This window comes from Mobula hypostoma, chromosome 20 (genome assembly GCF_963921235.1).
Source record: "Mobula hypostoma chromosome 20, sMobHyp1.1, whole genome shotgun sequence".
Lineage (NCBI taxonomy): Eukaryota > Metazoa > Chordata > Chondrichthyes > Myliobatiformes > Myliobatidae > Mobula > Mobula hypostoma.
This window is the reverse complement of record NC_086116.1, coordinates 57675710-57689495: the sequence shown is the minus strand read 5'-3', so window position 1 is coordinate 57689495 and position 13786 is coordinate 57675710. Positions and strand designations below refer to the sequence as shown.

General features: G+C 47.3%; 2 protein-coding genes across 3 annotated transcripts in view; both read right to left on the bottom strand.

The window, feature by feature from the left end:
* Positions 1–1654: 1654 nt before the first annotated feature.
* On the bottom strand, positions 1655–4744 carry LOC134359234 (small lysine-rich protein 1). The gene is made up of 3 exons (XM_063072190.1): positions 4554–4744; positions 2617–2675; positions 1655–1934 (listed from the first exon to the last, which is right to left on the bottom strand). The coding sequence occupies exons 2-3, from the start codon at positions 2617–2619 to the stop codon at positions 1692–1694; spliced, it is 246 nt and encodes an 81-aa protein (XP_062928260.1). The 5' UTR covers positions 2620–2675; positions 4554–4744; the 3' UTR covers positions 1655–1691.
* A 4691-nt stretch (positions 4745–9435) lies between these two features.
* Positions 9436–13786, bottom strand: part of LOC134359560 (striatin-interacting protein 1-like) — a 63992-nt gene continuing 59641 nt past the window's right edge. For both annotated transcript variants that reach the window (XM_063073008.1, XM_063073007.1), the window contains 2 exons: positions 13438–13642; positions 9436–11181 (listed from right to left, as the gene is read on the bottom strand). In XM_063073008.1, coding sequence (XP_062929078.1) covers positions 10925–11181; positions 13438–13642 — 462 coding nt within the window. In that variant the 3' untranslated portion in view covers positions 9436–10924. The remainder of the gene's footprint in view (positions 11182–13437; positions 13643–13786) is intronic.

Here is a 13786-nt window from a genome sequence, read left to right as displayed (position 1 = left end):
CATCTGTTCCTTTAGTTGCCTGGTTGGAGCAGGAATCCTTTCTCACAACTGGCTCAGTAGTAAGTGTACAATTAAATAGTGAGCAACAGGAATTCTGCAGATGCTGGAAATTCAAGCAACACACATCAAAGTTGCTGGTGAACGCAGCAGGCCAAGCAGCATCTATAGGAAGAGGCGCAGTCGACGTTTCAGGCCGAGACCCTTCGTCAGGACTAACTGAAGGAAGAGTGAGTAAGGGATTTGAAAGCTGGAGGGGGAGGGGGAGATGCAAAATGATAGGAGAAGACAGGAGGGGGAGGGATAGAGCCGAGAGCTGGACAGGTGATTGGCAAAAGGGATACGAGAGGATCATGGGACAGGAGGTCCGGGAAGAAAGACAAGGGGGGGGGGTGACCCAGAGGATGGGCAAGAGGTATATTCAGAGGGACAGAGGGAGACAGAGGGAGAAAAAGGAGAGTGAGAGAAAGAATGTGTGCATAAAAATGAGTAACAGATGGGGTACGAGGGGGAGGTGGGGCCTTAGCGGAAGTTAGAGAAGTCAATGTTCATGCCATCAGGTTGGAGGCTACCCAGACGGAATATAAGGTGTTGTTCCTCCAACCTGAGTGTGGCTTCATCTTTACAGTAGAGGAGGCCGTGGATAGACATGTCAGAATGGGAATGGGATGTGGAATTAAAATGTGTGGCCACTGGGAGATCCTGCTTTCTCTGGCGGACAGAGCGTAGATGTTCAGCAAAGCGGTCTCCCAGTCTGCGTCGGGTCTCACCAATATATAAAAGGCCACATCGGGAGCACCGGACGCAGTATATCGCCCCAGCCGACTCACATGTGAAGTGATGCCTTACCTGGAAGGACTGTTTGGGGCCCTGAATGGTGGTAAGGGAGGAAGTGTAAGGGCATGTGTAGCACTTGTTCTGCTTACACGGATAAGTGCCAGGAGGGAGATCAGTGGGGAGGGATGGGGGGGACGAATGGACAAGGGAGTATGTGTAGGGAGCGATCCCTGCGGAATGCAGAGAGAGGGGGGAGGGAAAGATGTGCTTAGTGGTGGGATCCCGTTGGAGGTGGCGGAAGTTACGGAGAATAATATGTTGGACCCGGAGGCTGGTGGGGTGGTAGGTGAGGACCAGGGGAACCCTATTCCTAGTGGGGTGGTGGGAGGATGGAGTGAGAGCAGATGTACGTGAAATGGGGGAGATGCGTTTAAGAGCAGAGTTGATAGTGGAGGAAGGGAAGCCCCTTTCTTTAAAAAATGAAGACATCTCCCTCGTCCTAGAATGAAAAGCCTCATCCTGAGAGCAGATGCGGCGGAGACGTAGGAATTGCGAGAAGGGGATGGCGTTTTTGCAAGAGACAGGGTGAGAAGAGGAATAGTCCAGATAGCTGTGAGAGTCAGTAAATAGTGAGTTCTTGAACAGAACAGTGACAGTACAACACACTACTGCCAACAGTTTTCCATCTCTTTTTATCCTGCCCACAACCTCAGACTTTCTCCAGCATTTCTACATTGATATCAGGCAGCTCTCAGTTCTTGGCGTGCCTCATAGTGACAGTGGGATGGGGTGTGACAAGGGAAACTGGAGTAAAAAATACCAGTAATCAGTTTGGGAAATAAAGATTTTCACTATGCATTATCTTATGTTAGAATATTGGATGTTTATTTCTCTTTATAGTTCCTTATTTAATCAGTTTATTTCCTTCCCTTCTTTTTGGGTCTTCCTGGCCAGGGGAAACCTCGATAGGCAAGGGCGGAGGGCACATTGTGTGCGATGTAGTACAGGTTGAACATGGCTGCAGGACTCAGAATATCCACTTCCACCTGGGCTTTGGAAGCTTTCTCCTTCTTCTTCTTCTTCTTGCCACCTCCACCCTTCTTGCCACCTTTCTTCTTGGCACCTGTGCTCTGTGTCTTGGGCTTGCTGCCTTTGGCAGGCTGCAACAAAAAGCAGGCCACTTGGTTTATTGCACCGAATGGCTGCACACAATGGAAGGTCCTGTGTCCCTCCTACCCCCACCACCACTACCACAAGCCCAATAGAAACTTGGAGCTGATGGAGATCTGTTAACGTCCTTGGTTGTTGTCCAACCATGCCTCACAGGGTGGTTTTCCAAGTTCTGTACGGCACTTTGTGGGCAGAACAGTGGACAGTTCTGGCTACCGTGCTATAGGATGGGTGTCATTAAACTGGGAAGGGTAAGAAAAGATTCAGAGGGATGTTACTGGGACTAGAAGGTTTGACCTGTAAGGAGAGATTGGATGGTCTGGGACTTTTGTTTCCTGGAGGGTAGAGGTGAGGGATACCTAACAGAGGTTCATGAAAGCATGAGAGGCGCAGATAAGGTGATTTATCCAAGGCACTGCCAGCATAAGGTGGCATCAGAATCTATGGATTCTCACTACTGGGGATCTGGGGAAAAGAGAGTGGAGGGTCAAGACTGTCAGTAAATGAGTGTTACACAACTATCACTGGTCAACAAAGGAGGTGGTTATATCTTTAGAGTTTTTTTTTGCCTTATTCAGAAGCACAGGACTTAATGGGCATGTTATGGATGGTGAATATTTTCCATCTTTTAAGTATAAATGTCCTTTAAGAAGAATTTATTTAATACTGTACCATTATAAAAACGTTTGAATCACAGTATCCTCCTAGTCCCAATCGGGGGCAATCATCTCCTGGAGAGAAACAGTAATTGAACAGTCTCTGTCACTGCAGTCAATTAATCTCTATCACCAAAACAACTTCCATTGTATCCCCCAGTTCAGCCCATCTTCTGCCTTAATCCTTCTCCTGATCTTTGCCACTGTCAGACCCTGTTATTCCAGTGACGCTATGGACAGGAGCTGTAAATGTACAAATACCTGTGACCAAACCATGTTCCACACACCAAGCTCCCACTGCCCCTCATGAACCTGTAATGGACACTTATCCAAAACCCCAGCCTCAGATTTAAGTCACGTTTGTATTGCCTCAGCCCTAATCTGTGCAACCACCTCCAAACTTTCCCTTGCAGTGATCTGATCATCTGTGGAACTTGCAGCAGCTCACCGTCACTCTCTCTGGAACTCCTCCTCTCTTCTAACTTTTAGAACACCACCCCCTTCATCCCCTACGGACAAGTTCATTTTGACACCATTTAGAACACCATCCCTTCATTCCCCATGGACATGTTCAGTTTGAACCCTTTTAGAACACCACCCCCTTCATCCCCCATGGATTCCTGAACGGTGGAAGAACCAGCTTCAAAGACTCCGTGCTCTTGCCTTGCTTCCATGTTCCTAATACATGAGAAGGCCACTCAATTGTGCATGAAGAAGCCTCCTCAGTTCCATCCTCCTGCATTGACTTACTTCCCTCAAAGTCTTTGGCTAGCAACATCGATCCATTTCAGAACTGAACTAATTGCTAGCTGACCCAAGCTAACAGGGAACCTAAGGCAAGATCACCAGTGTCCAGGAGATCTAGGTGGATGAGATATACAAGGTGAAAAAAAATTCCTAAAACAAAAATAAAATAATGCAGCAGCAGAAAACCTGAAATAAACCCACTCGTGGTGTGGGGAAACACTGGGTGATATTCTTGAAGGCAGAAACATTTCAGGTGAGCGACCTTTCCAAGTTGTGTACCGTATTTCGTGGGTAGAACTGGTTACATTGCTATAGCATGGGTGTCATTAAACTGGAAAAGGTGAGAAAAGATTCACAAGAATGTTACTGGGACTAGGTTTAATTTATAAGGAGAGATTGGATAGTCTGGGACTTTTCCCCTTGGACGGTAGAGGCTGAGGGATAGATAACAGAGGTTCATAAAATCATGAGGCAAAAGTTTTGCCCCAGGGGTAAGGGGGGGGGGGTGTCTAGCACGAGAGGTTAAAGTGAGAAGGAAAGATTTTAAAGTGATTCCAGGGGCAACTTTTTTACTCTGCGTGGACCAGTTGCCAGAGGAAGTGGTAGACAGGTACAACTACGGCACTTGAAAAGACATTTGGACAGACGCATGGGTAGGAAAAGTTGTATGTTTATGGGTTTAACGCTGAGAACTGGGACCAGGGCAGTTGGCCATTTTGGTCGGCATGGACGAGCTGTGCAGAATGGCCTGTTCTGTGCTATATGACTGGAGTCACAGCATCTCGGGACCTTCCTTCTCGTCCTCTCAGCCGATTTCCGAAATAATTACGTATCTCCCCGGCTCATGTGTTACAATGTCACCACCGGATCATTGTAACCCGTCATCCCCGGATTTCCTAAAACGCGATGAGCCGTGCTCCACATCGCCATCTCCACTGAAACGTTAACTGTAACCTCATCCTCTCTCTGCCAGTATAAAGACTCGCCGCGGCGCCCGGTCTGACTGTCCAGACGAACCCAACCCCACGTAGATGCCCAGGGACACTGTCCAGTCATCGGAAGCCCAGAGCAGGACATAAAGCTGCAGGCAGCATCCCCGGCGGGGCAGAAGGCTTTGCAGCAACGTGTTCGTCCCGGAGGCCGGAGGCCGGAATCCGGAGGGCTCTCCGTCGCTCCCTCCCTCCGAGGGACTATCTGGGCACTTACCTATCCTACCGTTCGTCTGGGGTTCGAGTCGGAACCGGGACAGTGCAAACCTGCGCTCCTGGCTCAGGCAGAAAACAACTGTTTACTACGCGTCTCCGTAGAAACCAAAAACAGCACGGAATCTCCCGCGTAATTAACAGAGGAAAATATCCCGGGGAGGGCAGCTCAGGGTTAAATCACCGAGGGTGGCGAGCAAATAGCCAGTTTCCGCAGAATAAGTATTCCAGCGGCAGATATGCAAGTAAACCGCCCCCTCCCGCGCCCCGTGGTAGTACCTAGGTGATAAATACCCCTCCCGAGGACTAACACCCATTGCATAGCATTTGTGGCAGGGATGCATGTCTCCAGCGTACAGCTCGTTAAGGAGTGTTCCTGATCTCCGAAATGAAAGGGTTAATGTGAGAGGTGTATTTGATAGCTCTGGACCTGTACTGTTTACAAAAATGGGGGTTGGGGGGTGGGAGAGGGGGTACCTTATTGAAACCTACCTACTATTGAAAGGCCAAGATAGAGTGGACAGGCAGAGGATGTTTCCGGTAGCGGGCGAGTTTAGGACCCAAGGGTACAGCCTCGGAAAAGAAGGACATAAAGCTTCTATAAGCTTCTCTAGAACAGAGATGATGAGGTGGAATTTCTTTATCCAGACAGTGGTGAATCTTTGAAATTCATTGCCACAGACAGCTGTGGAGACCAAGATGTTGGGTATATTTAAAGTGGAGGTTGATAGGTTCTTGATTAGTCAGGGTGCAAAGGTTACAGGGAGAATGGGGTAAGAGGGAAAATGGATCAACCATGATGAAATGGTGGAGCAGACACGATGGGCCAAATAGCCTGATTCTGTCCTATGGTCTGTTCTGTACAGTTCTGATCTCCACATCCAGGAAGATGTGGAGAGGGCGGTGAAGAGCTTTACCGGCGTGCTGGATCAGAGAGTATCTGGTGAGCAGAGAGGGTGGTGAAGAGTTTTACCAGCGTGCTGGATCAGAGAGTTTCTGGTGAGTGGAGAGTTTTACCGGCATGCTGAATCAGAGAGTATCTGGTGAGTGGAGAGTTTTACCGGCGTGCTGGTTCAGAGAGTATCTGGTGAGCAGAGAGGGCGGTGAAGAGTTTTACCGGCGTGCTGGTTCAGAGAGTATCTGGTGAGCAGAGAGGGCGGTGAAGAGTTTTACCTGCATGCTGGATCAGAGAGTATCTGGTGAGCAGAGAGGGCGGTGAAGAGTTTTACCTGCATGCTGGATCAGAGAGTATCTGGTGAGCAGAGAGGGCGGTGAAGAGTTTTACTTGCATGCTGGATCAGAGAGTATCTGGTGAGCAGAGAGGGCGGTGAAGAGTTTTACTTGCATGCTGGATCAGAGAGTATCTGGTGAGCAGAGAGGGTGTTGAGGAGTTTTACTGGTGTGCTGGATCAGAGAGTATCTGGTGAGCGGAGAGGCCGGTGAAGAGTTTTACCGGCGTGCTGGATCAGAGAGTTTCTGGTGAGTGGAGAGTTTTAGGGGCATGCTGGATCAGAGAGTATCTGGTGAGTGGAGAGGGCGGTGAAGAGTTTTACCGGCGTGCTGGATCAGAGAGTTTCTGGTGAGTGGAGAGTTTTACCGGCATGCTGGATCAGAGAGTATCTGGTGAGCGGAGAGGGCGGTGTGGAGTTTTACTGGCGTGCTGGATCAGAGAGTATCCGGTGAGCGGAAAGGGTGGTGAAGAGTTTTACCGATGTGCTGGATCAGGTACAGGTACTCGATATAAGGAGACAAACCTGGATTGTTTCCTCTGATGCAGTGAAAGTCGAGGAGTGGCCTAACAGGAGTAGATCAAACCAGGAGGGGTGTGGGCAAGGCAGATAGTCTTTTCTCTGTGTACATTCTGCAATTAGGTTTCAAGTGAACAAGGGAATGTTTAAAGGACCAAGGTTTGTTGTGCAGACAGGAAAGTGGAAGGTTGCTGGAATGCAGCACTGGGGAGACGATATGAACGTATACAAGAGTAATGCTTGTGAGCAGGGTTCCAACCCGGTGTCCACGGACCCCTCAGTAGGGGTCCATGGCATAAAAAGGTTGGGAACCCCTGCTTTAGAGCCATTTGGGCATATGATTCGGCAGAGGATAGAGGGATATAGAAGCAACTGGATAAGGATAGACAGGATTGAGTGAAGGTATGAAGAGAGAACCTCTGTGCTTGAGAGCAGGCAGAAACATTGGGTCTATCTACCAGGGTAGTTAGTCCTGGTTGAGAATCTTAGGTAGGAGGTAGAAACAGGCAGTTTGAAGTCAGGACACTACTAGGATGAAGGTTCGATAGAAGCAAGTGAGAGAAAGGTTACTGTGGGGAGAATGAAATGGGGGACTGGAGTTTCAATCAGTTTAATCACTATTTAATTTAAATAACAGAGACGAGGGGCCTTGGGGGTAACTCATGTTCCTGAAACATTAAATCTGTTCTGCTCTCTGTATATCTTAACCTGCTGAACATTTAAATCATGTTTTTAAATTGAACAAATGCATTTGCTCCAACCAACCTCGATCACAATCATTCCAGATTTTCCACCTCACCGACTTTAGAATGTTTAATTCATTTAATTATCCAGCTGAGCTCCCAAAAACGTACACTCACCGCCCGAGCTGCGCCTTCATGGGGTTACCGGTAACTAATGCGTGCGTGGTGAGTGGTGTGGATATTCGTACCCAGGATGAATTGTTAATGTTTAATTCATTTAATTATCCAGTCAAGATGCTGAAAACATACACTCACCGCCTCCCAGTAATCAGCCTCTCAGGTTGTGGTTCCAGAACGATTGGCCACGAAGACCCTGACGTTGATATTTAACCCACTATCTCCAAATCTGTGACATCATAAATAGCAGCACTGCATTTTGGGCAGCATTAGTTGCCTATGATGTCACAGGTGACATCACAGAGTTTGCACTGCAGGTATAACAGTGGACACAAGACTCATTAAGAGAAATGACCAAAACACAATCCATCAGGTTACTAAAGGTAGAGGTAAAGAAATTCAGGTCTTAACAGAAATGATAAAGAACCCCAAAACATTCAGTGGGCATGTCAAAGGGAACTTTATCCAGAGGGGGTCAGAACATCGAACTCACTGTCCCCAAGAAAGATTGAACTGAGGCCTTTAAGAGAAACTTTCATGAGTATTGAGCTAGGATTAGTTGAAATAGTAGTCATGTGGCAAAAGCACATGCTATTAACTTGTTCAAGCTGATGTGTCACCCCATTTTGCCAATTAAAGCAATGAGTGAGATTGAAACCTCGAGGTGAAGGTGGAAGCTGAGCACCAGCTTCCTGCCTTTTGATCGCTGAGGATTGGTCTGCTACACTACTGGAGGGGGGAGAGCCTGTGGCTGTGCCCAGGTTTTCTGTGTTTCGGATGTGGACTTGGACTGTAGACCTTTCCTGATCTTATAGTTTTTGTATTGTGTTTTTTTCCTGATCTTGTTTTTTTTGTGTGGGGTTAGGGATTTGGGGGTCGATATGTCTGTTCCATTTTGTTCATTTTTTTGTGCAGGAAGAGGGATTTGGGGGTTGATGTGCCTGTCTGTTTTTTGTTTTGTTTTTATTTGTGTGGGGAGGGGGGATTTGGGGGCTGATGATTGTGCTGTCTTTCTTTTCCTTTCTCTCATGGTTTCATGGCTACCCAGGGAAGAAGAATTTCAGAGTTGTATACTCTGATAATAAATGAACCTTTGAACCATTGATTTGACAAATGAGATGGGTCAAAGAGCAGGACCCTGTCTGGTCTCATTGAATTAGATTTCACCGTTCTTAAACCTTGGTCTCCAGTGATACGCAGAGAGCACAGGGGATCCAGGAATTTGACAGAAACCTGGAATAATCCGGCTAAGGGGCAAAACTAAAGCCGAGGGTGAGGGTGAGGACAGGCCAAGGGGAAAAAGGTAAAGCAAACATTTCCACACATGATATGAAGGCAGGATGTACATTTTAGTCAATGTAACAACATTTAAGAGGCATTTGGACTCTAGACTGCTGGTGCAGTGTTTGAATAAACCATGTTGACTGAATAAATGTTTGTTGTGAAAGAGGTGGTTGTTACAACACTAACTCATTGCTCTACATGGTGGCCTCAGCTGAGGGTCAGATGTTTCACTCACACCTTGTTGTCGAGGATTGTAGGCTGACTAACCAATCCAGCGGAACACAGCATTGTTGCAAGTGTCTTCCTTCAGGTACAAGTTGAGCAGAGACCCTACTTGCCTGGACAAATGGCCAGTTGATTCACCAATCCACCTTGGTTATCCTGTTCATACAAGGACAGAATTAGGGCATTTGACCCATGAAGTCCGCTCTGCTATTGGCTGATTTATTATCCCTCTCAACCCCACTCTCCTGACATCTCCCCTTAACCTTTGATGCCATTACTATGAACCTCCACTTTAAATGTACTCAAATACTTAGTTTTCACAGACATTTTTGGCAATGAATGCCACTGGCAGATGGGAATAGGCAAATTAATGGTTCAGTACAGACTAGATGGCCACAGGGCCCGTTTCTGTGAGGTGGTGTTCTGTGACTCTATGACAGATTCACGACCCGCTGGCTAAAGGAAACTCCTCCTCATCCCAGTTCTGAAGAGACACCCTTGTGTTCTGAAGTGTCCCCTGGCCCGAGACTTTCCCACCATTGGAAACTTCCTCTCCATGTCCATTCTTTCTCAGCCTTTCAATATTTGATGTGTTTCAATGAGATCCCTGTCATCTAGGGGGTGTGCACCTAAAACGTGAGCAACTCTGTGACAGATCAACTTGGCCCATACTGTTGTTCGTCTCGTGTGAGTCTGTAGCACCCATTAAAAACTCGATAACCATGAAGTCAGTTGTTCTAAACATCCACTGCATACAGAGTCAACATAACCAAGACCCACCAATGGGTACCAATAACTTTAATACAAACCGCAATATTAATCTTAAGGCAATGGGCAGTAGAAGTATGGATAGAGAATTAGGAAAACACCAGTAAGCCGCATTATGTGGTTGTTTAATAGATTGGAGAGTAATGTACTAGAATTGCCCAGGACTTTTCCTGATATGTAGCTGGCCAATGGTCCCAGGTTCGAATCCGGCCGGCTCCTTGCATGCATTCCATCCGTGCTGGGATGAGCATTGACCTGGCAACTCAGCCTCGTTAAAAAACAAATGCTAAAGAAATGGCAGGGTTGCCACACAAGGTGCGGGAAGGAGCAATTTCCGATGTATATCAATGATAGAAGCATACAATGTTCACCTTGGAAGCACAGTGAACCGTGAAAAGGACAGTGAGGGACTTAAAAAGGATGCAGCCAGGTTGTAGAGAGATGGGTCATTAAATTTAATGCAGAAAACTGACATACTCCATTTCAGTTCAAAGAGACAGTATACATGAGAGGACACAATTCTTGAAGGGTAGGGGAATAGAGAGGTCGGTGATATACATGCATAGTTTGCTGAAAGTGAAAAAGTAGTTTAAAAGCACATGCTTTCTGGGCTTTAGAAAAGAGGCAGAAAATCCAAGAATATCATGACGAATGATAATAAAACACTAAGCCGGCCACAGCTGGAACATTCTATCTAAGGTGGTCCAGTTCCGAGCAGTGTCTCCAGGGATGGTGGTCTAGTTCTAGGCTCTCTCCCTAGGGAAGATGGTCCAGTTCTAGGCTCTCTCTCTAGGGAAGATGGTCCAGTTCTGGGCCCTCTCTTTAGGGGAGATGTGACTTGGAAGAACAAGCCATTCAGCTACTTCCATGTTGTAATCTTTCTGTGACCAGAGCCCATAATTTCCTTTCAGGATGTCCAGTCGAAGTAATTCCAGGGCAGGAGGAGGCTGTTCAGCCTTTCGTGCTGGATGGCTGTTCTTCACCAGATGGGGCAAGATTGAGACCATCGCCTTCAGTAAGTGGGTATTTACTGTCGGTATTCAAGTGAATCCAGCCAAATTACTGCCAGTGCTCGACACAGTTGGGCAAGAAGAGAATTCAGCTGCCCCCCTTGTGCCAGGTGCAGAGATGTAGAGTGCAGTAACACTGAGTTCACGTCCACAGAATGGGAAGGACTCAGGGTATTGCCCTGCTACTCTCAGTTTGATGTGAGAGGGGTAACTGCAGGGTGGGGGCAGGCTTCCTCCCTGGATACACCCTGTCCTTTCACTCCAGTTGTCCATGTGTGACCAACTGGAGGCTACAAAACAACATAAGGGCACAGAGTCACTCAAGTCAGGTCGCCAGAGGGAGGGTGGGGAATGGGCAGAAAAACAGCGAGCTCCCATCACGAGGTACAAATCTAACAGCAGTCAAGTGCTGAGATCCCTTTTTCATTAGGAAGACCGGGCAGAATAGCAGCACCCACACAACGGGCAAGCTTGCCGCCATCACGCCATGGGTCGTAGAAGATCCTCCCAGCGTATGGGCTGCGCAAAGACCTCCCTCTCCAACCAGAGTTCGTAGCTGTAGCGGAAATCGTCGGGCAGCGGGAGTCGGTGGCCCAGCACGCTCTGCAGGCAGTTGTCCACGGGAGAAAACTCCAAGTCGCTGGGGCACACACCATAGCGGCGACTGTTGAAGGCCTCGATGTGGACCCTCAGAGCACACTCCTCCGCCTGGAAATCCCAGGGCCGAGCATCGATCTCTGTAGGAAGACACAGACGGACATCAGTCTTGCAAGCCTTTGAAATTACATGGATCACAAGATGATGCTGGAATGAGAGATTGTAACTTACCAACACATCGAATAGACAGGTAACCGGAATCAAAATTATGAACGGTTCATTAGACTACAGAATGGGAGGTGGAGAGGGTCAGTAACTTTACATTCCTCAGCGTTATGATTTCAGAGGATCTGTCCTCGGTCTAGCACATAAGTGCCAGTACAAAGAAAGCAAGACAGTGCCTTTACTTCCTGAGAAGTTTGCGAAGATTCTGTACGTTATCTAAAACTTTCAGACTTCTATAGATCATGGTGGAGAGTAAACAGACTGGTTGTATCATGGCCTGGTATAGAAACACCAAAGTTCTTGAACAGCAAAGCCTACAAAAAGTACTGGTAGAGCGCAGTCCATCGCAGGTGAAGCCCTCCCCACCATTGACCACATCTACAATGAGTCCTGTCGCAGGAAAGCAGCATCCATCGTCAAGGACCCCCAACACCCGGGCCATGCACTCTTCTCACTGCTGCCATCAGGAAGATACAGGAGCCTCAGGTCCCACGTCACCAGGTTCAGGGACAGTTACTACCCTTCAACCATCAGGCTCTTGAACCAGAGGGGAGAACTTGACTCAACCCAACACTGAACTGACTTCACACCAATGGACTCAGTATCAAGGACTCTTCGTCACCTGTTCTCAATATTTATCGCTTATTTGTTAATATTATTTTGTTTTTTTTTCTATTTATGAATTTGCACAGTTTATGGTTTTTCTGCATACTGGTTGTTCATCTTTGTTGCATTAGTGTTTGTATTGATTCTATTGTGTGATGTGTTTTTTGTATTTACTATGAATGCCTGCAAGGAAACAAATCTCAGGGTTGTAAACGGTGACACAAATGTACTTTGATAATAAATTTCCTTTGAACTTTGACTAAGTGGAAGAATATTTCCACTTTTGGAACTTGTATTTAGATGGACCCCAAGTAAATTAAAAGTGGTACAGTTCTCGGATAAACCTTTAAACAGAGATTAGCTGGAGCTTGGAGCTCATTACGCTGAGGAGTACTGGATTTTCAATGGATTTCTATGAAAGCTGGAAAATCACATAGAAGGGAAAGCATATTCTGGGTTAAGTGGAAGTGGAAGGAATAACAAACAGCAGCATTAATAACTGGGCTCAGTGGCCTGCACTTGGGCTGTATTTGTATTTATACCCCTTAGTCATTATGCCTCCCAAATTCTAACCTCAATCAAATTGGTATATCAGCAAGAGAAACAGGTTTATTATCACTGAGTATGCTGTTTGAGTACAGTGCAACAACATAAATTACTACAAAAAATAAATCTCAGAACAAAAAATAAATAAGAAGCTGGTGTTGGTGAAATCTGATGGTGGAGGGGCAGGAGCTGGTTCTGAATCATTGAGTGTGTGTCTTCAGACTCTGTACTTCCTCTCCGATGGCAGCAATGAGAAGAGGGCATGTCCTGGATAGTGAGGGTCACCTTCCTGAGCCACTGCCTCTTCAGTCCAGTCTTAATGGAGGGGAGGGGAGGGTTATGTCTGCAAGGGAGCTGGCCGAGTCTACAGCTCTTGCTATCCTGTACATAGGAGGCTCTGTTCCAGGCTACGATGCAACCAGTCAGAATGCTCTCCACCGCATATGCTCCAGTGAAGGAGCACAGGTATAAAATGTCAACGGCTTCTCTTTCCACCATGCTGTCTGACCTGCTGAGACTTTCCCGCATTTCGTTTACATTTTTATTGTGTAGTTTTGTTGTGATCAGAGATCTGACAATACTGCAGGTAACGCAGAAGGGGTTTTCCATCCTAGGGCTTGGATGTCAGCAATGGCTCAGCTGTAACGACCTCACTTCAGAGCAGATAGTCGTGGGTTCAAATCCCACCACAGCAACTTGAGGACATAACCTACACTGACACTCGCAGTGAGTGGTGCTGTGTATCGGAGGTGCCGTCTTTCAGATGTTAGTTGACATCCTGTCTGCATGCTTAGATGGGCAACCAGGTTCATATGACCATTATTTCAGGCCGGGGGACAGTTACCTCCACAATACATGTCGCTCACACATCACCACTAATACTGAGGTGCTGCTCCTTTGCTGCTGTCAGAGCTTGCTGTTGTGATTACAACCGAGGGTGCCGAGCTCACTTTCAGTACGTTGACAAACCAAGCTGAATGTCCTCCTGCTGAGATGGATATCCCCCCCCCACCCCGTACCATTTCCATAGGCCCAGTCGTCGTTAAAGCGATGCCGCACTTTGTGGTAGATGGCAGACAAGGTCTTCATGTTGCTCTTCCTCCACTGGCGCCCCATGTACTTGGCTTGGATCTTCAGCAGCTTGAGGGCGTACAGCTGCATCATTGCCTGCCTGGCCCTGAGCACCCGCTTCAGGATCGGTGCCGACTTGAACACCACAAGCATCTGGAGACAAACCAGAAGATGGACCTCATCAATAGTGAATGGAGGAACAATTTCTACTGCAAAGCCAACTGGTTCACTGTTACCCCTTCACTGTAGACTTTTAAAGGGGGCAAACTTTACAGAGAGAGAGGCCAGGGAAATGGA